Here is a 23,534-nt window from a genome sequence, read left to right as displayed (position 1 = left end):
AGAATCCACATGCTATAAAAATTAACCTGCCCATTTGGGGACAACTTTTGTGTTGGGTACAGAGGCCCCTGTGGGGCTGGTGTAAGCAGGCAGAATTTTCCCACCCTGCTCACTGACCTCTCACCATCAATACAGAGGACTGTTGACCCAAGTACTACCTGACATCTTTCCTGGATCAGTTATCCACTTTGTAAGGGGAGAAGACAAAGTGTTGGTGCTTTGGAGTGAGGAAGAGCATGCTTTAGGACTATGCCTATGTGTAGGGAAGCCATACCTAGAGGCTAGGGAGTATGTGACTTCTTGGGTGAATAGATGATTTGAGATGGGAAAGGTAGATAATGGTGTGGGGATGGTATGGAAATGAGAAAAGAGTGCTGGGATGGGGAAGATACATGAGGATGGAGCTGGGATAGGAGGCAAGTGGATGGCAGGACTCTAATAGAAGCTGGGTTTTGAGATTAGGGTGGTGGATAATGTAGACTATGGAAGGATTATGATGAGGCATTGGGTGGGGTCTTAGCAGAATGTGAACCTATGCCTATTAATCACAGATTTAGAACTGGATAGGGCTTTAGTGGTCATCTAGTCCATCCTCCACATCTCATTTTACAGATAAAGAAGCTGAGGTCCAAAGAAACTAAGTTATAGATGGGATGAATAGAATGGGAAAGATGGGTAAGGTGGATGGTTGGGGACTATTATTAAGGATTGGTGGGGTCAGATAGAAGATGGGCAGGATGAGAATAGGGTAGGTGGGTGAAATGTTTTTCCCTAGTTGCTCTGTCCCTGGCTGAATGTCTCCATCTTACCTTTAGCACCAAACCACAGTGTGGGGATGGCAGCTCCATCAGGGGAAGGTCCAGCCCCATGTAAACATGAGAGGAAGCAAGAAAGGGGACGGTCCCAGGAGCGGAAGCAGCTCTCTTCTTCCTCCTCAGAGAAGCAACGTTTCTACTCCTGTGATCGATTTGGGAGCCGGGACCCATCACAGCCCAAATCTTCCAATGGGAGTCGTCCCACATCACCTCCTGGGGGGCAGGATCCAGGTCCCCATAGACAGGTGAGAGGCTGGAGATGTTGGGAGAGGGGTGGGCTGACAACGGGGAGGAATCAAACCATGCCTAAGGCTTATGCTTGATAAAGTGCCGCCCCTTCTATGCTCAGAGCAAATAACTTCACTGGCAAAGGCTATCAGCCCAAACAAGATAGAGCAGAAAGGACTTGGGGAGTTAACTGAATGGGAGGAGAGAAGGGGCTCCCTCTACCCCTGTCCTGAAGGATGTCACCAGATGTAATTGTATTGGGTGTCTAAATGAACCATAGTCCCCTTTTCTGGGGTTGTGGTCGCTTCTATTGTGCCAGGAGCCTCAGGAAGATGTCCACTGATGAATTCTCACAGTTATTCCAAGCAGGTTTGGCTATTGCCCGGAAAGTAGAGAGAAAACACTCAAGGCCCAAGCCTGGGGCCTTGAAGGGATGGGACTGGGCCCTGTTCTCTCTAGATAGGAGTATTTGATGAGAGCCCTCAGAATACAGTCAGTGCCCAATCCCACCTGCCTCCTTCTTCCATCCCTGCTATCACAACTGTCTGTCCTGTCTACTTCTGTCCTGTCCTGCCACCACCTCGCCTGACCAAAGTGTCAGGATATTCTGAGGTTTGAGCCCAAAGCTGAAGAGTTAGCTATAGCTACAAGATGCCCTATAGAGCATTCTTCCTTGGCCCTCTCCCTGAGCTCTTTCCTTTCACCCTTTCTGTGGGGAATCTGATTTCAATCCTGTCCCAGCCCTGGCTCCCTCACAGCCCTCTCGGTAAGGAATCTGACCAGGCTCTTACCCTTTCTGTGGAGAATCTGACTGTAATCCTCTTTCTTATTTCTGGGTTTCCCCCTTTCTGGGGAGTATTTGACTTTGGCCCTTGCCCTTCTTAGCCCTTTGTTCTTATCCTTTCTCTGGAGAATCTGCCCTCAGCCCTCTCCGAGGCCCGCTGTCATACAGTCTGTGGGGAGGAAGGCCAGAGGGCCTTTCTGTGGAGCAGTAACAAAGCATAGGCCTTAGTTCCTAGGGTTCATGGCCCACCCACAATAGCCAACTCCTACCTACTTCTGTCTGTCCCAGAGGGCCTTGGGCAGGTTAAGAAGTCCCAGATCTTCTCCTATTCCCTTCTGGACAGCATTCAGTTTCAAGGAAAGCTTTACCTTCCCAGAAAAACAAGTCTAGCAGTTGCCACAGCTTTGTGAACCATCAATGGGTGGCAAAATCAAAATTATTTTTAAAAATTTTTAGCAGTTATGGAATGATATGTAGAAAAAGCAACCAGTTTGGTCCCAGGACCATCAAGGAAGGGTGTTTCTCTGGCAAGTTTCCCCCAGAATAGCAGCTTTGGGACACAGCTCTTCCCCATAGTTCCCAGATAGAGCTATTCATGATGGCAATAGTGAGAATTGCAAGTCCTTTTGTTGTGACACCTGCCCGTCCCACATACACACCCAGTCTAGCGTTTAATCCAGTGTTCTACTTGTTAATGGGTCAGTCAGTCTCTGTTCTATGGCATCTCCCAAGTGGGACCAATATTCCTGATTTAATTGGTCACTCTCTGGCTTTAACTTTCCAGCGCCTTACATCTCTTTTTTAAATCGCTTTTTTACCTTCCCTCCCCTTGACTGTGGTTGTCTCTACTTTGGTTTTATGTGTTGCCATCACTCCCCCGCCCCCCATCCCCTGGGCCTGGGCTCTCCTGGGCTTGTCCTTTGCTCTTGTCCCTTGTCTCCCCTCTTCCACCTCCAACCCGCCCCCACCACCCCTCCGACCTTCCATGTGTATGTACTGTGTGGCTCTGCGTCTGTCTGGTTTGTGTTTTTATTTTTGATTTGCTCTGTTCAATTTTCATGTAGGGTAGTGGTTCAGTTAATGGGAGCCCTTTGCTGTCAACATCTGGTGCTAGCACACCGGGCCGTGGTGGGCGGAGGCAGCTCCCCCAGACACCTCTGACCCCCCGCCCCAGCATCACTTACAAGACTGCCAACTCCTCGCCTGTCCACTTCACGGGGCTCCAGACCAGCCTCCCCACCTTCTCCCCGGGACGGCTCAGTCGGGGGCTTTCCGAGCACAACGCCCTGCTCCAGAGGGATTCTCTCAGCCAGCCGCCAACCCCAGTGTCTCGGATTGGCTCCGACCCGTATTTGGGGCACCGCGACCACAGTGACTCCTCCTATCGGGCCCTGCCAGAGGACACACTCACTTTTGAGGAAGCCGTCGCCACCAACTCGGGCCGCTCATCGAGGACTTCCTATGTGTCCTCTCTGACATCCCAGTCCCACCATCTCCGTCGTGTGCCCAATGGTTACCATTGCAGTCTGGGGCTCAGCTCCGGCCCAGGGACTAGCGGCAACAGGGCACGGCAGAGCTATTATCACCAAGCCGATGAAGACGACTGGTGCTAGCATCCCGGCAAAAATACACAGCACACACCCAACTTGGCAGGTCTGTGTGTGTTACAGTTGATGAGTTTTATCATCTGAAGGCTGGGTCCCTCCCTCCCCCAACCCCGGGCATGCTCAGGACTGCAGAGGCAAATTAGCATGACGAATGGGAAGGAGCTTGCCCCCAGGACTGCTCTTTGGGGGAAATCTGCTGCTCTTTATGTCTCCCTCTCTCCTGCTTTCCTCTCTCTCTCTCTCTCTCTCTCTGTGTCTCTCTGTCTCCCTGCCTCTTTGTCTTTCTCTCCCTGTCTTTCTCTCTGTGTCAGTGTCTCTTTCTACCTTGTTTGACTTTCTGTCTGTCTGTGTCTTTCTCTCTCTCTCTGCACTGGACAGATCAATAAAATCTTTTTCTTTTTCTTTTTTTTTAAGGGATGTGTTTTTTTCCATCCCTCCCTTGTCCGCTGCCTTGCTGAGTCTCATACCATACATTTGAAATTTACATCAGTGGCCAAGAAGGCAATGGTGGACTTTCACCCCACATGAAATGGACCTGATTTGTGGAGTATAGTATTTGTGATCTGGGCTTTTCTTTTTTCTTTCTTTCTTTCTTTCTTTCTCTTTCTCTCTTTTTTATTTTATTTTAAAGGAGGTCTAATTCTTATCCAGAATGGACCTGTATCTTACCTTATTTAATTGTATGGGATGAGGGGGCAAAATCAACCTAAAAGCTCTTGAGAACTAAGGCTGGAGGGAGATTCATTTAGACATAATGGTTTAAAAGAGCTCCTTTTTTCCAAGGAGTCCAAACCTTGAAGTTCAAAGTGTCCTAAGCTGGCAGATCTCTCTGCATTCATATGACATGTCCACTTCTGCCAATTCATACATTATACCACCAAACCACCCCAGAGATCCCACACAAAGCTGCTCAGTCCTCCTTCCCCTAAGGACATATGACAAAACTTGATGAGGACTATCTGGAAAGAGTCCTTGCTGCTGATTGTTTTCCAATTGCAACCCTCCACACCCTCACCATTTTGTCTTGTTTAGGTATACTTTCTTTTTTCCTTTTTTCTTTTTTCCCTGGGAGGGGGAGGCACAGAAAAAGAGAAGAAAGGGGATAGGGAAAAGTAAATGTAATTGGTTTTATATCCATCCAGGAGCTAGAACTAACTTTTCATTGTGTGCATTTTTGTAAATTGTACAGTAAACAAGGAAAATGATCTCATGTAGAGAATTCGTCCAGTGTCATTCTGGGTCCCACAAAATCTGTCCACTGTTCCAGTCACTCACTACCAAGTGCCTAACCTTTGAAATGTTTCACATTGATAATGCAGCCTCCTGCTTTCCTTCATCCAGCCTTGTGGGAAAAGAAGGAACCTGGAAGGCATGTCATGCTTGAGTCCTGTATGAAATTTCCATGTGTGTATTTTGCAGACACTGTTAAAAACAGAAACTAACTGAAAAACTGACAAACACAAAGACTTAACTTGTATATTGTTGGATGGAGAGTTTATGACCAAGAGAGAGAGGGAGAGAGAAAGAGAAAAAAAAATCAAAATTGTAAAAAAAAAATAGTTTTTCCCCCATCCTTGGGTAGCACTGAGAGTGCCATCAAGAGATAAACCAGTGGAGAGATGGTGGAAACTTTGTGATGGTAAATAGCAAACAGGCTCTCTTCATGGCTATCATTCCCTTGGTTGGGGAAGTTCTGGCAATGTTGTGGTGTCTATAGATTGTTTTGAGTGTGGTTAGAGAGAGTATTGTTCATTGTTTCCTGTTCATAATCTGATTCTCAGGGATGAGACACCTATTTTTTTTTGTGGGGGTGGTGGTGATGATAGTGAATGTCTACCTTTTGAGTGTATGTGAAGGGGGGGTGGGATAGAGAGAATTTTCATTCCAGATAAAGAGGGAAGTGGGTAGCTAGAAGTGAAGACAGGCATTGGGAGGGAGGTGGTCACTGAAAGGACAAGGTCATAAGGTAATAGATTCAGATCTGGATAGCACCTTCGAGGTCATCTAATCTCACCCTCTTATTTTACTGAGTCCCAGAGAGATTAAGTGACTTGTCCCACAAATAGTAGGTGGCAGGGGGAGGATTTGAACTGAAATCCTCAGATTCTACATCAAGCATTATTTTACATTGTACTATGCTGACTGTTCAGAGGTTAGATCCCCTGAAGGGGCAGGGAAGAGGCAAGCACTGTGGAACACAGGGCAGACCCTAGTAGTTTCTTCATATCTTGAGAGCCAGAGGAAAAGATAAATGGAGCAAAAAAGTGTGGCATAGGAGTTGAGGGAATAACTAACTATAGGACAGCACACGAGATCCCCCCCCAAGGGAAAATATAGCCTGTGGCCATAGAATGGCCCCTTCAACTTAGATTAGCTTGGAAAACCAGACCAGTAGCTGTCCCCTACTAGCTGGGCCAGGGAGCACAGGTGGAGGGATGGAAAGCTAGGAAAGACAAACACTAGTAGAAGCTTGGTAGTAGTTATCTACAAAGCAAGCTTTGCACAAGGGAACCCTTTGGGGAATTACCCAGAAGGCATCAAAACTCTTTGTCTTCTGGAGAATAAGTGTGTATCCAGACCAAGGGCCTCACACTGTTTCCTTTAGTGTTTACATTTCAAAAGTTCAGATGCTTTTGTAGTTGACTTCTTTTTAAATGTCTACTAGTTCTCATCCCTGGGTTCTACTAAAAGACAACTTTGGTGTGAATGCATGTGTGAACTTTGACACACTACATGGTGCCGAGATATGCTGAGGTATGTGTGCACCTGTGTGTGTGTGCATGTGTGTACTACAATGCCACAAGGTGCAGAGAGGTATGTTGAGGTATGTCAAGTTGAGTGGGTATAATTTAACCCTTAGGGCTATGCAACACAATGACACTCAAAAGCAACCAATGGAACAAGACTTTCATCCATTTTGTGGCTTTACCTGCTGGATTCTCTGTTTGGGGCTCAGCATAATTGTGACCAAATGTTTGATATATTTCCCTTAACACAAAGGCACAACATTCTGGCATTTTAAAGGAGCCAGAGGATTTTAATTCAAGGAGCTAAAAAGCAAAAGACAGTCCCTAATGGCATACGTGGCCATTGTTCCCACAGTGAAAGGTGGCAGGACCTTTTTTGGGGGGGTATTGGGTTTTTTCGTTCCCTAGCCCCAGTATCCCACCTATTTCCCCATCTTTCCCTATAATACTTTTCACAGTTAAAAAAAAAAAGTTAAAATTCTATACAGTACCATGGCTGTGTTTTCATAGAAGGTGTTAGGTCATTGACAGTCTTGCCTAGACCTGATTATTGTTTCCACAGCCTCAGTTTCTCATCTGCATCCTCTCTTAAGGTGATAAGAGGGATGGGGAGGAGTGTCCTAAGTTAGGACATTCCTCCACTTGGGAAGAACTAAGTGAAGAGGAGAGAGGAAACCAGAATATTGTTCCCATGGTCCTGTCTTCCTTACTTGGGGTTTGGTCTTACCATCTTTTCATACACCTACATCTCAAATCCCATAGTGAGTTGCCAAACTTTAAATGCATCAACCAGTTTTCTGCATCTGGAATCAGTCTAGCAGTGGCTGTACTTTGAATAAGTCATGTTTGCATGTAAAATATATACATATATACATATATATACACACACACACAAGTATGTGCATGGAAAATGTTTATCTTCGTACTTTTTTGATACAATGTATTCTTCAGTTGTTCATTTTTAATTATATTTGATATAAATTGAGGGTTTGTTGCAAAACTTTATATTTAAGAACAGTGTTAAAAAAAGATGTCCCAATCATGCAACACAACTGGGGCTTAAAAAAAAAAAGTTATGTGATTGACTAGTTTGCTGCCTGAGTCATATTTATCAGCCAAACTTTGGATTCTGCTGTTGTTTCTACAATGACATTTTGTATGAAGCAAAGTCCTTGAATTAAAATAAAAACTTAGCAAAAAATAAACCAAACCAATATGCTGCGCCAGATGATGTGTGCAGTGGGGACTGTAGGTGGGAGCTCTCCAGTGCTGAGGACACTCCTGACTTGAAATAACTCTGTTGGATTTCACCTGTGCTCACACAGTTGTGTGATAATAACATGGAGATGCTTTTAAAAGGGGGAAACTGGCTTCTCTGAGGTGGAGATCCAGTTACATTGCTGAATTGTAGAGAAGAAAACCCATCTGACTTGCCTTAACTCACTCTGACTGTGGATGTGCCAATCCTCAGGTCATCTGAGAGCTTGGGTGGCCCAGGCGGGTGACAGAGCTATTCAGATAAAGAGCCTGGCCTGGATGCCACCAATGCCAGTCCTTTCACAAGTCCACAATTTGCCCAAAGGGATTAATACCCTCGACATACCTTCAAGTGGAACACTCATTGGTCCTGGATATAATAATGGTCCTTCCAGGTTTGTGGTATGCTCTAGGATACTTATAGATATCAACTTCTGATGGAGATTGCAATGAGATAGAAGTGTTAATATAATATAATCTTAGAGCCAGAAGAAGCCTTAGAGACCACCTAGTCTGACCCATTATTTGAATAGGTAAGGGAAACCGAAGCCTAGAACAGGGAGGAAACTTGCCTAAAATCACATAGATAATTAATTAATAGAGGCAGCACCAGAATTCTGAGCTCCTGATTACTGAGCCCAACACTACAACCTAATATACCTCTGTTTCCCTGCACTGACCTTTCTTATTGCTTCAGCATTTCTGGTGCCAGATTATAGGTCCGAACTACCCCCAAATGCTGCATAAACAGAATTCACCTTGACATGCAGGAATTCTGAGTTCCCAAACGTTCATACAAATTCTGAACAATACTCATGTATTCAACTTGTGGTGGGATATATCTTCCTTAGGATTCTGGAGAGATGGGGATGAGAGTGGGAACAGATGAGCACAGGAGCCAGAATGATGAGAAGTGGTCAGAGTACATTACAATCTCATTAAAGCAATTGGGAATGCTTAAATCTGGAAGACATTCCTACTTTTTTAACACCTCAAAAAATAAGTGGGTAAAAAAATATCTTCTTATGTCCAATGAGTGACAGAGAAAAAGAAACCAAGCAGAGTTTCCATTACCAATACCCATCAGATCTGGGAGATAGATCCAAGGCTCTACTCTTTCTATTCCCACATCTAAGCTCTGACCCACTGGGTTAGAATTTCAGAAGATTAAAGCTGGTTATGACTCAGGGGTAGGGGAGTCCGGTACATAGGATTAGACTCATCATTGTTGTTATATAACATTACATCTGAAAAAAAAATACGCAAAACTGTCTAAAGACTTTTCACATCTCATTTTTTTAGTGATGCCCCTGGTGCTATCCTCCTCCTCAAATTCCAATTTTGATCATTTTCATTAATTAAGAGTAAAATAGAGTGGTTCTAGTATATATTTACTTTTTAATAGATCAACTACTCAAGTCAATAATTCCAGATGCCTGCCAAGCCACCTCTACCACCATAGCTTTAGGCTCCATTAGCTGCCAGCCAGCATGACTGGTCATGAACATCCAGAGTGACAGATTGCAGCCCTGTCAACTCCATTTACCAGTCTTTTGTGGCTGAAACCCTTGCCTCTACTCTGGAATTTGTGGAGAGATGCCAGCTTTCATTTACAGAATTTATCCCCAGTGTCTAGGCCTCAGTATCCAACAGCTTCTACTAGGATACTTTGCCAGACCAGCCCCCTCTGCCATGACCATCACTTACTCAAGATGAGTAAATCAAAGCAAAATTTTGATGCTAAAAAAAATCCAAGTGACAAAATTTCCCTAGAAATGCAAACTGAAATTTCACTACATGTTGCACAAATGCCAATAAATGAAATAAACTGGTTAATAAGTATATGAAGAAAATTAATGGAATACTTGTATTTAAACATTCAATATTGATATATTAGGAATAAAGGAATTTTTTTAAGGACAGCAAAAGATAATGGTTTGATAAATGAAAATGCAAAGTAACACTAAAGATCTAAAAACAATAATAGCAAATGACAGAAAAAGTGAATAATGTATCTGCCATGTCAGTATGGGTTTTCCCTTAATCAGTATGGGTTGTACCCATTTATTCCTTCTCATCTAATGCATTTATTGTACTTCATGTTCTTCCATCTGTCTGTCCTCCACAGAGGATTCTCCCAACATACTGAAGGCCTCCTTCTACATTTCATGGGTACCAAGTGAGCACTCAAGCTGTCACCTGTTTTCACTCACTCCTGCCACATGATTTCATAAAATAAAAAATTGTCTTACCAAGACTATGGCTACTCCAATGAGTTAGTACATCAATGATTTTTTTCTGGTATAGGTACTGCAAATGGGCAACAAGTTGGACCCAGAATTGAATGAAGAGAGCAAACTGGATTGCATTTGTTAAATTGTAAAAGTACTTTGTCATACCAAGCACAAAACCCAATATTTTAAAGATAAATGTTCTACAATGTAAATGTAGATTTTGGCACACTACTCTGTCTGATAAAAATTGCATGTAAATCAAAAGAAAATGGAGAAATACTTGGTGGGCATGAGTAGGCTGTGAAATATTTCAAATGATGACTTCTATTCAAGAATGATATAAGGGATATTATCAAAGAAATATATCACCAAAAAAAGGAGGTGAGCCCAGATCATGTAGAGAGAGTGCGAGATAACAAACGGACAGTCTGAGGGATACATTGGTATTTTCTTGCTATAAAAAAACCTAAGGAAGTCCTCTGGTATATATAGTAGATACTTCATGGAGGATTGCTAAGAGAAAATAAACAGGAATCATACAAGATGAAAAGGCATAGATCGAGGGAATACATCCATGTGATCATAGATCCCCTGGGATATTGAATATTGAGGAATAAACATTTTGGCCACTATGAAAACCCTCTGATTTCTAGTTGGGCAGGATTGTGCATTCTGGTAAAGATGGTCTTTTTTTGTAATTCCTACCAGGATGTTACTTGTGTTCTTCCACTCCTCTTCTAGAAATAAGAAATCTACATACATCAGATTCACAGCTTTGCCGCTACTTATGGTTTCCTGGAGAAGCAGCTCATGACAGCAATGCTTTCTCTGAACACACCTAACTACCACTTGGGACTGGCAGATGCAGAATTTTCAAGCCCAGTGATTAAAATCAGCATGGAGGGCACTGAATGCATCAACAATTGTGGGTAGAACTAATACTCTTCTTATACCTCAAATAGTTATCTCATAATCCAATGTAGTACTCCATTTCTGAGTTTCAATCCTCAGAGTAGTTTGCCTTTGGGTGAATGAGGCCTAATTCTTCTAGGTTAAAATCCCTTCATTTCAGCCAGTATCACTACTTGTAGGCCTTCATCCTTTATCTGAGGTTCTCACCAGTTATTTCTGTTTGGGGGATTATTCAGGTATTTGGGGAAAATTAGCTAAGGGCTGTGTAATTTATTTATACCTAAAGCATAATTTCTGGAGGAAGTTCCTACATTTTCAGATGTCAAAATCCCTTCTTTCTTTGAGTCACAGATCACCTTCATCCACATTGTGAAAATTACCATGGTCTCTGATGCAAAACACCCTTTGGACAGGTTTTCTGCATCCATGTTATTTTCCCCTACCCTATAATACTCTGAATTCATAGTTGGCCAGGGTAGCTATCCATCTCTACTTAGAAGTATCTTTTTTGGCATGTATTAGAATATAGCTAAGTAGGTTGTTGTTTATTCACAACTGAAACTAAATGATTAAATAAAGTTTTGTTACTTTTAAGTGATAGCTCACTTTAAGGCTATAACTGCATTTTGAGGATGGAATCATAGATCTTATTCATGAATTCCCTTCTGAAATATGTAGTGGCATCTGGTGGCCCTTGCTCTCCTTTGCCAAGATTGTCTTCAAACCTTCTAGCCTGACATAAGTATATATCATCCAAAAGGCCTACTTTGGTCAGCAAGAGCAGAAAGTAATTATAACATTTTACATCTCAGGAAAGAAGGGACATATTACAATCCTATAAGAATAGGGTCTAGTGAGCTAAACTTCAGAATGAGATAAGTAATGCTAAAGGTAATAAAAAATGTTTTGGATTTTTTTTTTTGTGATACTGCAGAAAACTAAAAAGAATAAAACCTCTACATAGGGTTGACAAGATCTTAAAGACTCCATTAAACACACACACACACACACACACACACACACACACACACACACACACACACACACACACCTTAGTTTGCTTTTATCTTCTAAGCAGAATAATCCTTGGATTGGGGAAAAAAAAAAACAAAACAGAAATGGCTAATAGTTGAAACCTAACATAAGTAGGATGAGATAACAGATCACCTAGTTGCCCTTGATGTGAAATACCAGGCCCAGAGGAACTATATACCAAGGCACTTTAAAGAACTGGTGGAGGGGGCAGCTGGGTGGCTCAGTGGATTGAGAGCCAGGCCTAGAGATGGGAGGTCCTGGGTTCAAATTTGGCCTCAGACACTTCCTAACTGTGTGTCACTGGGCAAGTCACTTAATTCCCATTGCCTAGCCCTTTTCACTCTTCATCCTTGAAATCAATATATAGTATTCTAAAACGGAAGGTAAGGGTTAAAAAAAAACCCTGATAGATATGATTCTGGAGTTATTGCCTCTGATACTAGGAACAGGTGAGTTTGGAAATCATAGGACTAGGGTCTTCAACTATTTTGAATAAAAAAAAAAAGAGAACAGAAAAGAATTTATAGGGTAATATGGTTGAATTTTTACACTCAGAAGAGTTCTAGAACTAAGTTTTTTTTTTTCATTTAAAAATCTTTTAGTGGCAGTTTTTTTTTTTAATTTTTACATCACAATCATTTCTGGAAGGAAAACTTGCCCCTTCCACCCTGTACCCTACCTTATAACAAAAGCAAATTAAGGAATAAAACAAAAACAAACCAAAAAAGCTTGAGACAGCAACCACTTTTGAAAAGGTATACAAGGTTCTGCCCTAAAGAACTAGGTTTCATTATTAGTTCTCTTGGGCTAGCAATTGTTTTTCTGTTATTCAAAGACTTTTAGTAATCTTTTCATTTGGATTGCTGTAGTCATTTGTGTATATTTTTTTCTCTTTATTTCAGCTGCATCAGGAACATGTTACAGTTATAAATGGGAGAGTTAGTAAATAAATTTACTGAAAAAGAAGCCATGATCTAAAAAGGATTCACAGTGTTTTACATAAAGTGATCACTTAATAAACGTTTAATTGCTGACCACACCCCGGGGTAGTGCCTTCTACTAACACTCCTAATTAATGCCGGCTCTCTGGGTCTCAGTCTTCCTATATTAGCTATTTTTAGAGTCTTCCAGCTCAGATGCTGGACCACAAAAACGTCTTCCTTTCCTGCCCCGAGGGCTCAGTGTCACACCTGTCCGAGATTCCCGCTCTCCGACACCTCAGGCGGTTACCATGGTGACGGATCTCCCTCTTCCGCCCGCTCTTTGGGATGGTCCAATAATGGAGAAATCCCTGGTTTATTCCCACCCAAAGGTGGCTTGGATAGCATTGTGAGCCAGACTAGATACTGGTCTGTGGTGAACACCGAGTGTGGGGAACCAGAGCCATAAAACCAGCTAAGTCCCGGGAGAGGAAAAATCGCGCCAACAGTTCTCTCCAGTCAGCCTCGGAACAGAGCGCTGCAAAGGCCTCTGGGGCCTGGAGGCGCGGAGCTAAAGCCACGACTTTGCCCTGGGTTCCATCGAACTACGATTCCCAGAATCCTTCATCGACGTCTCGGCTTACTCCCGACTACAACCCCCAGAGGTCTCCGCTACGCAGTTCCGCCTTTGACTGTTCTGTACGCACCACTCCCCCCTTCCCCTCACCCCTAAGTCTTTGGACTGACAGAAAAGATCTGGGCCTGTCCTCCCCATGCGTATTAGTCTGTGTGTTGGTGGACTGGGCGGGTCGGGAAGATCGATCTTTTTCACTTTCGGCCGAAGGGCTTGTTTCTGCGTGCGTATGTGATAACAGAAGCTAGAAGCGACCTTAGAGAGCATCTTAGACCAGCCTTACAGAAAGGGAAACTGAGACCTAGAAAGCTTAAATGACTTGTCCAGGTTCACCCAACTAATAAGCAGAGCTTGGATTTGAACCTCCAGGAACTCTGTCCTTAAACCCAATCTGGGTCTCCGTGTGAATCTGAGCCACTTCCAGAAGCCTTGTGTGCCCTGTGCCGGTAGGAATGCCTGGTGCTCATCATGTGGCTCCCTGTCTTTAATATATCGCGCCTGGAGCTTCCTGGTCAGCCCGAATGACTAAGGCTTCCCGTCTCCAGCCCCCTGCGGAGTCTGTCCACACTAGCCCAGGGTTAGAATTCACAGGAGCCTGGCTTGAGTGAGCAGAATCAAAGCCAATGTCCCCAACTTGAGGGGACCTTGTTCCTGAGTTTCCAAGACTCAGCAACACAGGAATAAGCCATCTTGGAGGGATAACCGTGGAGGAGGAGAGTGCATGGGAAGAGAGGTGAGAATGACAAAAGGACGGTGGGATGGGGGGGGGGCAGTAGTAGGATTTCCCAGTTTGGGAGAGACATACCCTTCAGGGGAAGGGAGATCTTCTGAAGAGACTCTCTTGGAAGGGTCTGGGTTCACAAACCCTAACCCCTGGGAGGGGGAAATATTAGGGTCCCCCAATAAAGAGCTAGCATGGTATAATGAAAAACATTTGAATGGGATTGACGAATGAATGAGGCAGCTAGGTGGTGGAGTGGATAGATTCCTGGACCTGGAGATAACCCAGATCACAATTCAGACACTTACTTGCTGTGTTAATCGCTCACATTTGTAAAATGGGGATAATAATAGCACCTGTTTTTCAGGGTTATTTTGAGGATCAAATGAGATAATATATGTAAAATGTTTTGCAAACCCTTAAATACCACATAAATGTTAGTTAGCTATTGTTGGAAAAGCAGAGAAGGACTGCCAAAGACAAAACTTGAGGGAACAGCCACCTGAGGAGGGGAAGAGAAACTAGTAAAGTAGTTTGAAAGCCAGGTAAGTGGTGTTTTTGAAGCCAAAAGGAAGAAAAGCAAAGGGAAAAGAGAGTATCCATAAGGAGGGGAATGATCAGATGCTATAGAAATTCCAAAAATAATGAAGACTAAGGGAAAAAAAAGCTTTGGATTTAGAAATAAAGCAGTTGATGATGATCTTTAAAACAGTTTCACTGGAGTAGTGGAAATGTAAGCAGGATTGTGTTGATAAATGTTTAAAAATTGGTTTTCCAAAAAACGTACACAGGACACACACTTAAGCTGAGTCTGCATTATTTACATTTTCTCCATCACTCTCTAGATTCTCTAAGTCTAGACAATTCACAAAAACAAATACACCAAGCCCTAATACACACATTTGCCAATTTCTGAAGTATAAATGTTCAAACTGACAATTTAACATTCAGCTTGCAGGTCCAAGCTGACTCTAACACACTCCAATATAAGACAGATTGTGGATAGGTGATGAAAATAAAGGCCTTGGGCATATTCTACTTTTTAACTTTTTATGCTAAATTATATTTTTCAAATAAAGATCCATCTTTCCTCCCACCTATCCTTCTCCACTGAGAAAACAAGAAAAAAAATCTCCTTTTACAAACATGAATAATTAAGCAAAACAAATTCCCACATTGGCCATGTTTTTTTAAAAAAAAAAGTTTTAGATTGCTTTTTAAAGTTGGCAGGGGAGAAATGGAAGAAAGGGATGGAATTGAATTCAATGAACATTTATTAAACCTCTGTGGTAGGTTCTGGAGTTGTAAAGAGAAAAAGAAACAGCCTCAGTCTTCAAGGTTCTACCAGGGATTACAGCATGTCAGATGTGGAAACTATTTATCCCCATCTATTCCTTTGAAAACATACTTGACATGCGAGCATTCATCCTACCTTTGCCTGAAAATCAGCAATGACAGGACCCCACCACTGCTATTCCACTTTTGGAGAGCTCTAATTGGTAGGAATTTGTTTTCTTAGAGAAAGCCTCAATTTGTTCTTGCAACTTCTGTCCATTACATCTAGTTCTGCTTTATGGGGCCAAGAAGAAACTTTTAATCCTTCTCCCACATAACAACCCTTCATTTGCTAGAAAACTAATGAACTTAGATTTTACTGAGAATGGTGGCTAAATGAAATAGAAGAGAAGAGAGAAGACTTTTTGAAGTCTGGTTCTGCATAAGCATGTTTACAGGCAGTGGGAAAAGTTAGTGGAGATGGAAAGACGCTAAAGAGATCACTAAAGATGGAAGATGATGATGGATATAGCCTTAGTAAGAAATAGGGAAATCACTTCCTCTGAGACAAAAGGAAAGGAGAAGAAAATGAGCAACATTGGATATTGACATTTTTAGGTGCAGAGAAAAGATAAATAGTAGTGGCTGACATCTTTATAGAACTTTAAGGCAGGTAGGTGGCACAGTAGATAAAATACCAGGCCTGAAATTATGAAGACTTCTCTTCCTGAGTTCAAATCTGGCCTCAGACACTTACTAGGTACATAATCCTAGGCAAGACACTTAGCCTTGTTTGCCTCCATTTTTCATCTGTAAAGTGAGCTGAAGTTAGAAAATAGCAAACCACTCCAGTGTCTTTGCCAAGAAAACTCCAAATGGAGTCACAAAAAGTCGGACATAACTGAAATGACTCAACAACAATAATAACATATAGTACTTTACTATCATCTTGTTTGAACCACTCAATAGCTGTGTAATGCAGGTGCTGTTATTATCTCCATTTATAGATGAGGAAGTTGAAGCTCAGAGAAGCTAAGTGATTTGCTTATGGTGACACAACTAGTAAGTGACAAGAGGCAGAATTTGAACTTCGATCTCTCTGACTTTTAAGTCTAGTAATCTATCCAGTTCCTCCACATTGCCTCCCCTTTGTATCATGTTGCTTATATCAGGTGGCCTGAATCCTCTAAGGAGGAGTAAGTTGCTATATGTTTTGGGAAATGGATAGAGAAAAACATTTGGACTAGTATGAGGGGAATAAGAGAGGCAGCATTGTGGGTCCAATAACATAATTTGTAGTGAGTGAAATTAATTTGATCCTATGGCTTTCTCTAGGCATACTCAGCTGCCTCTGATCAGGAATGGAGCACTCAGGTAGAAATTGCCCAAGGTAATGGTTAGCAGGTCAAAAATGATGTAAAGAAAGGGGGGTGAAGCATTTTAGAATGGTGGCAGCTATATCATCAAGTGGTGCCATTCAGTGGAAAGAGTATGTGCTTTGGAGTGTTCAAATCCCAACTTTGATATTCACTCTCTTTGTGACCTTTAAATATGTCACTTAACCTCCATGACCCTCAGTTACCTTATCTGTAAAATGAAGAGATTATACTATCCAATCTTGTAGCCTCTGAGGTTTCTTTGACCTCTAGATCAATGATTCTTGGATTAAGTTTTTGTTACTGTTAAATCCTTTTTCATTCATGTCTGACTCTTCATGACTCCCAGTCAGGATTTTCTTGGCAAAGACATTGGAGTGGTTTGTTACTTCCTTCTCCAGCTCATTTTACAAATAAGGAAACTGAGCCAAACAGAGTTAAGTGACTTGTCCAGGGTCACACAGCTAATAGCTAGTAAGTGGTTGGGTTTAAACTCAGTAAAATGGGTCTTCCTGATTCTAGGCCTGGCACTGGATTAAGTTAGATGAATTTAAGTTAAATTTAAGATCAAGATTAAGTTGAAACAAGAATTGAGATATCATGGGAGAGTATAAAATACCTATTGATTAGATAAGGAAAAATCAAAGAACTGGAACTTGGGAAGGTAAAAAAGTTGATTTACTGTGAGATAAAGGAAGAGTGAAATGAGGAGGTGCTATGATCAGAGTAAATATAATTTTTATATTTAAAACCTTGGAAATGATTCTCTTGAGATCAAAGCAGTGATCATTACAACTTGAAGGATAAAGACCATAGAGGTCATCTAGTCTTACCCTTTTTACTTCTGCAAAAAGTAAGTACAAAGACTGGGTATCATTAGGCTGCAATTGAGATCTCAGTCATGGAAAAGGCTGGAAACCCTTTGGAACTTCTGACACATTAGCCTTTCAAAGTGGAGACCAAGAAGGAGACACTCTTCTCTGGCCCTTATTTAGCCCAGATCTCTTTTTTAAATCATTCTTCCTCTCTCTGTGCCTTGCTATCTCTCACCCTATTCTTTGTCCTCATTGTAACTCCTAATCCTCTACCACTCAGTATTTTCTGATGCCATCACTTCTATTCTGCTTCAAATCTCTTCCTCTCCAATCTATCCTCATAGTAGCCAAAACGATTTTTCTAAAACATAGGTCTGACCATGTTACCTTCTCCCTACTTCCCTAACCCCATTCAATAATGAATTCCATTTGCTCCCTAATATCTCTAATATCAGATACAAATTCCTCTAATTAGCATTTAAAATTCTTCATAACCTGGCCCCTTCCTATCTTTCCAAGTCTTCTTACATATTGCTCCCTTTCATGTACTTTATTGTTCAGTCTTACTAGCCACCTTGTTGTTCCTCCTAATGATATTCAATATCACATATCCATGCCTTTATACTGGCTGTGCCCCATGAAATGTTCTTTTTCACCTTGGCTTCTTTGCTTCCTCAAATGCCACCATCTCTACGAGGCCTTTTCCTGTCCTCCCAGCTGCTATTGTCTTCCCCTTTTAAGGTTTTCTGCTTACATATATTTTATATATACCTATTTATGCACATGCTGTCTGCCCCATTAGAATGTAAGCTCTTTGGGGCAGAAACTTTTTTTACTTTTTCTTTGTATCCTCAGCATTTAGCATAGTGCCTGGTACATAGTAAGTGCTTAATAAATGTTTGTGGATTTCATTGGTTAATTGATAAAAATTTTGTATTGCTATGTGGTTTCTGTTATATTCAAGAATCCAATGAAATGTAGACCAAAATGGAAAAAGACTACACTAAGGACAAGGAGCTAACTAAAAAGTAACTGAGGGGCAGTGCTGAGGCACAGAGACAATTAGGGATCATCATTTTATTGTTGTTCAGTCATTTCCATTATGTCTGACTCATAACCTCATTTGGGGTTTTCTTAGCAAAGATCTTGGAGCGGTTTGTAATTTTCTTCTCTTGCTCATTTTATGATGAGAAAAACGAGGAAACTAAGGCAAACAGAATTGAGCAACTTTCCTAAGATTACACAGCTAGTAAATGTCTGAGGTCAGATTTGAACTCAGGTCTTCCAGACTCCAGGGACAGCACTTTATTCACTGTGTCACCTAACATGCCCAACATTTTTGAAGATACTCCTATAAAAGAAAAAAAGAAAAGAAAAAATGTTCATAGGATCTACCTATTCCTCCTTCATCCATACCATTTACAATATTCTTGCTTCTTTGGCCAGTCTTGTCCTATTATGAATATAAATAGGGGACAACTAACCGGAAGAGCCAAGAGAAGACATTGTATGGCCTTTAACAGTAGATGATATCCAGGCAATGACATTTGCAGTCTTTTGGAATGAAGAGGAGCTTATAGAAAATTAGTCTCATTTCTCATCTCCAGGCCTCACTTGGGTCATATGATATGGCTTACCAAAATGTACTAGTTTGCCTCAAACTCTGAAGAAATAATCCTTAAAATGCCTAAGACTTATGAGAGGCATGTGGAAGTCATGTCATATATTCCTTTGGAGGAAGCCTTATGCTGCAACAGGAATGGCTTATGAAGCATCTGATCATAAATGACAGATTATACTATGTTTGATCCTTGGGCAGATAAAAGAGAATGCCAGAGAATTTCAACAACCCAAGTGACCAAGTCTTTCATGAAATCCCTGTGGACAAGATGGAGATGTGTGTTCTAGAAAATATTATAGTTAGGTGGATTTGGACCTAATTGAAGTTTTATATCAGTTAGGAAGTATCAGGGTGAGGGCCACAGGGATTTGTCTTTGACCCTTTGCCAGTCAATATTTTTGTCAGTGACTTAGATAAATTTATAAAACACAGGTATGGCTATACTTACTAAATTTACATGTGTCACAAAGATGAAAAGAATAGTTAATATTTTGGATGACAGAGTATCCATAAAGATCTTGATAGACTAACATTTGACCAAACTCAATAAGGTAAATTTTCAGTACCCTTTTTATTCAATTATGAGTCTAGTCCAAATATCCTATTTTGTGAGAAAATTATTCAATTGTGGGAACTGGGAGAAAACCTTATTGCATTGTTGTACCTAGCCCTGCACGGCTGAGAAGCTGGACCACCTCTACCTGCTGTTTAGAGACCCTTTAAGGAACTAGGTTATGCTGAGAAGTTGGACTACCCTTTAAGGAGCTAGAGTATGCTGACCCAGTCAGATCCAAAGACTGATGCAAGGAGTTTTGTCAAAATTGTACATCACAAGCTGTTTTGTCTGAAAATTGACCCTAAACTGATCAGCCAGTTATTATTTCCCTGTTCCTTTGTTCACAGACATTTGGGGGGATAGGACACCCTTTTTCCTGATTTTGGGGAATTGTACCTGTTTGTTCTCTTTCTCCCAACTTGGAAAATCCCTAATATTTCCTCCAATTAGAAATCAGATTACCTAATTTTGTATCCTGATTGTTTTCTTTTAATTAATAGTCTTATTTGATTAAATACTTTTAATGTATAAAAATCTGTCTCCCCTGTATTTGGGGTCCAGACCTAAGCTCAGGAGGTCTGGTCCCAGTTTGTTAAGCACTTGACATGCATTGCTTAATAAATCGATATGCTTGGAAACCTGAAGCTTTGTTTCCTCAGTCATTTCATCTTTTGCTTGACACACTCATAAGATTATAACTTTAGAGCTGAAAAGGACCTCAGAGGCCATCTGGCCCATTTTACAGACAAATGAACTGACCCAGGGAAGTTAACTTGCCCAAAGGCAATGCAAATGGGAAAAGGGACAAGGGAAGAGAAAGAGAAAGAAATAAACATTTAGTACCCACTATATGCTTGGCATTGTGCTAAGTGCTTTCAGGTAATATTTGAACTGAGGTTTTCTTTAAACTGCCTCATTATTTATTTATTAATTAATGAGTGCCTAATTTAGTTTGAAATTGCAGCATAGTGTATAGGGGGCATAATTATCATCTCTATGTAGATAACTTAGAGGGTAAAACATCCAGTTGCAGTCTCTTTCTTGAGCTTAAGTTTTACAACACCAGTTGCCTTTTGAATACCTCTTACTTAGATGACTGCATTGATCTCCTAATTGGTCTCCCTGCCTTGATTCACTCCCTACTCCAACCCATCCTTAACACATCTGCCAAACTGTTTTTCCTTGATCTAACCATGCTACACACATCCCTTACCCAGTGGCTCTCTATTGCCTCTAAAATCAAGTATAAACTTCTCAGTTTTGCTTTTAAATCACCCAAAATTTGATCTCAATCTATCTTAGATTTATTATACATAAATTTCTTTCCTGTATTCTCTGATCCTGGAAAACTGGGCTTCTCTTTCTGTTCTTTATGTATGGTATTCCATCCTAGCAACCACCATCTTTATATGTCATCCAAGTTCACAACTTTGGTGTCATCCTCATTCCTCACGCCCTCTCACCATTTATGTCTAATATGTTGCTAAGGCTTGTTGATTTTTCCTTTGTAACATCTCTCATATATGTCCCCTTCTATCCCCTGGTATTTCTTCCATCTTAGTACAAGCCCTCATCACTTCATGCTTAGACTATTGCAGTAACCTACTGGTTTGGTCTGATTCTCCCTACTCCAGTCTTCTCTTTTCAACTGTTAGAATGACCTAGATTTGAGAATCATCAGCATAGAGGTGATAATTAAATACATTGAAACTGATGAGATCACTAAGTGAAATAGTATAGAGTCATGATGGTGAACCTATAGCACATGTGCCAGAGTGTGCCAGAGAGAGCTGCTCTCTTCCTCCTCTCTATGTACACCTGAGGACACTTATCACATGACCCATCCCTCTGCCCAGCAGCCCAATTGGAGCACTTCCTCCCTCCCCTGTCTGGGGTAAGGCAGGGGGCTCACATGTGGCGTGAGGGTGCAGTTTGGGGTCTCAGTCTCTAAGGTCTTTAAAAAGTTCACCATCACTAGTATAGAGGGAGAAAAGAAGAGGTCTCAGAACAGAGCCTTATAATACAACCACAGTTAACCAGTGTGATCTAGATGAAGAAACAGCAAAGAAGAGGGATAAAGAGCAATCAGTTAAGTAGGAGAACCTAGAGTAGTCATGAAAATCTCTTCTAAACAGAAGAGAGTATCAATTAGAAAAGAGGGGCAAGTTGGGGGCTCAGTGGATAGCGAGCCAGGCCTAGAAATAGGAGGTCCTGGTTTCAACTCTGGCTTCAGATACTTCCTAGCTGTGGGACCCTGGGCAAGTCACTTAATTCCCCTTACCACTCTTCTACCTTGGAACCAATACCCAATATTGATTCTAACACAGAAGGTAAAAGTTTAAAAAAAAGAGAGAGAGAGTGATTGATAATGTTAAACGTTGCAGAAAGGTCAAAAAGGAGACTTGAGAAAGGGCCAGTAGGTTTTGCAGTTGAGAGATCACTGGTAATTTTGGAGAGCAATTGTTATTGGATAATGGATTGAAAGCCAAATTATAGTTTTTTGAAGAGAATGAGAGGAAAAGAAGTGGAGAATTTGACTATAGAAAGCCTGCCTCAGGGGTTTAACCACAAAACGGAAGAGAGATGTGGGATGATTGTTACTAGGGATGGAAAGAGCAATAAAAGGTTTTAGTAGAATGGGGGAAATATGGACATGTTTAGGCAAGCAGCTAGTAGGGGGGAGAGATTGAAAATAAGTGAGAAAATAGGGATGATAAAGGGGGCAATCTGCTGGAGAGGATGGGATAGAATTGGATCACTTGTGCATATAGCAGGGTTTGCTTTGGCAAAGAGGAGAGCTACATCTGTCTGTGAGATGGGTGAAGGAGAAAATAGTGGCAGAAGGTATGTATGTGGTTTGAGATGAGGAGGAGGGAAGAAATGGAAACTCTCAGCAATGGCTTCAATTTTTCAGTGTAATATGAACAAGTTTCTCAGGCTGAGAGGGTTAGGGAAGAGGGAGCCATGGGAGGTCTGAGGTGGGTTAAAAAGGTTTGGAAAAGCTACTATGATGGATAGGATAGCTTATCAATTCTTGGACTTGACATGAATGACCCTGATAAAGCCTACCATTCTGTGGATTTATCTTAAGGATAAAGGGTTCCCCCTAAACCACTCTTTCCCATTGCTGCTGAACAAAAGTGTCTTGCTGAGGGTTTTCTAGGAAAATAACAAGAGTTTAAAAAAGATTATTTTGGAGGGCAGCCAGGTGGCACAATGGATAAAATGCCAGGCCTGGAGTCAAGAGGACCTGGGTTTAAATATGGCCTCAGATACTTCCTGTGTGACCCTGGGCAAATCACTTAACCCATTTGCCTAGCCCTTGCTGTTCTGTCTTGGAGTTGTTACTAAGACAGAAAATGAGGATCTAAAATGAATAAACAAATAAATAAATAAAATTATTCTTGAGATCATAAGCAGTCAGCCAAGTAAATTAACAGTAAGAATGACAAGGATTGAGACTCTGTTTCAAAGATGCAGCAGCGGGGCAGCTGGGTAGCTCAGTGGAGTGAGAGTCAGGCCTAGAGACAGGAGGTCCTAGGTTCAAACCTGGCCTCAGCCACTTCCCAGCTGTGTGACCCTGGGCAAGTCACTTGACCCCCATTGCCCCCTTACCACTCTTCCACCTATGAGACAATACACCAAAGTTAAGGGTTAAGAAAAAAAAAAGATGCAGCAGTATAAAGGATGGTGGAAATAATACTATGACCAATACAAATTGTTCTTTAGTTGTGTTTTTGCTAGTGTGAAGTAACAATTGTCTGTATAAAATGCATTTTGGTCTCCCTCCTAGAAGAAAAAGTGAAAGGGCTAGCCTAGGAATGGGGGACAGATAATGAAAAGGCACAGCATAGGAAAATAATATAAGTAATAGCAAGTAGACCAGTGTAGCTGTATCATAAAGTGTGTGGAGAGGAATAAAGTATATGAAGACTAGAATAGTAGAAAGGAATCAGGCTGTGAAGAGCTCTAAGTGTCAAACAGAAGATTTTATATT

At 41.5% G+C, this 23,534-nt stretch overlaps 1 protein-coding gene across 1 annotated transcript in view; it reads left to right on the top strand.

Annotated features, from left to right (window-relative positions):
* CACNA1B (calcium voltage-gated channel subunit alpha1 B) overlaps nt 1–3,440 on the top strand; it is a 275,653-nt gene extending 272,213 nt beyond the window's left edge. The window contains 3 exon segments of the mRNA XM_044659657.1: nt 816–1,060; nt 1,503–1,655; nt 2,892–3,440. Coding sequence (XP_044515592.1) covers nt 816–1,060; nt 1,503–1,655; nt 2,892–3,440 — 947 coding nt within the window.
* Nucleotides 3,441–23,534: the final 20,094 nt, after the last annotated feature.

The sequence above is a fragment of the Gracilinanus agilis genome, chromosome 2, assembly GCF_016433145.1.
Source record: "Gracilinanus agilis isolate LMUSP501 chromosome 2, AgileGrace, whole genome shotgun sequence".
NCBI lineage: Eukaryota > Metazoa > Chordata > Mammalia > Didelphimorphia > Didelphidae > Gracilinanus > Gracilinanus agilis.
The sequence above is the reverse complement of the archived record's forward strand: the minus strand, read 5'-3'. Positions and strand labels throughout refer to the sequence as shown.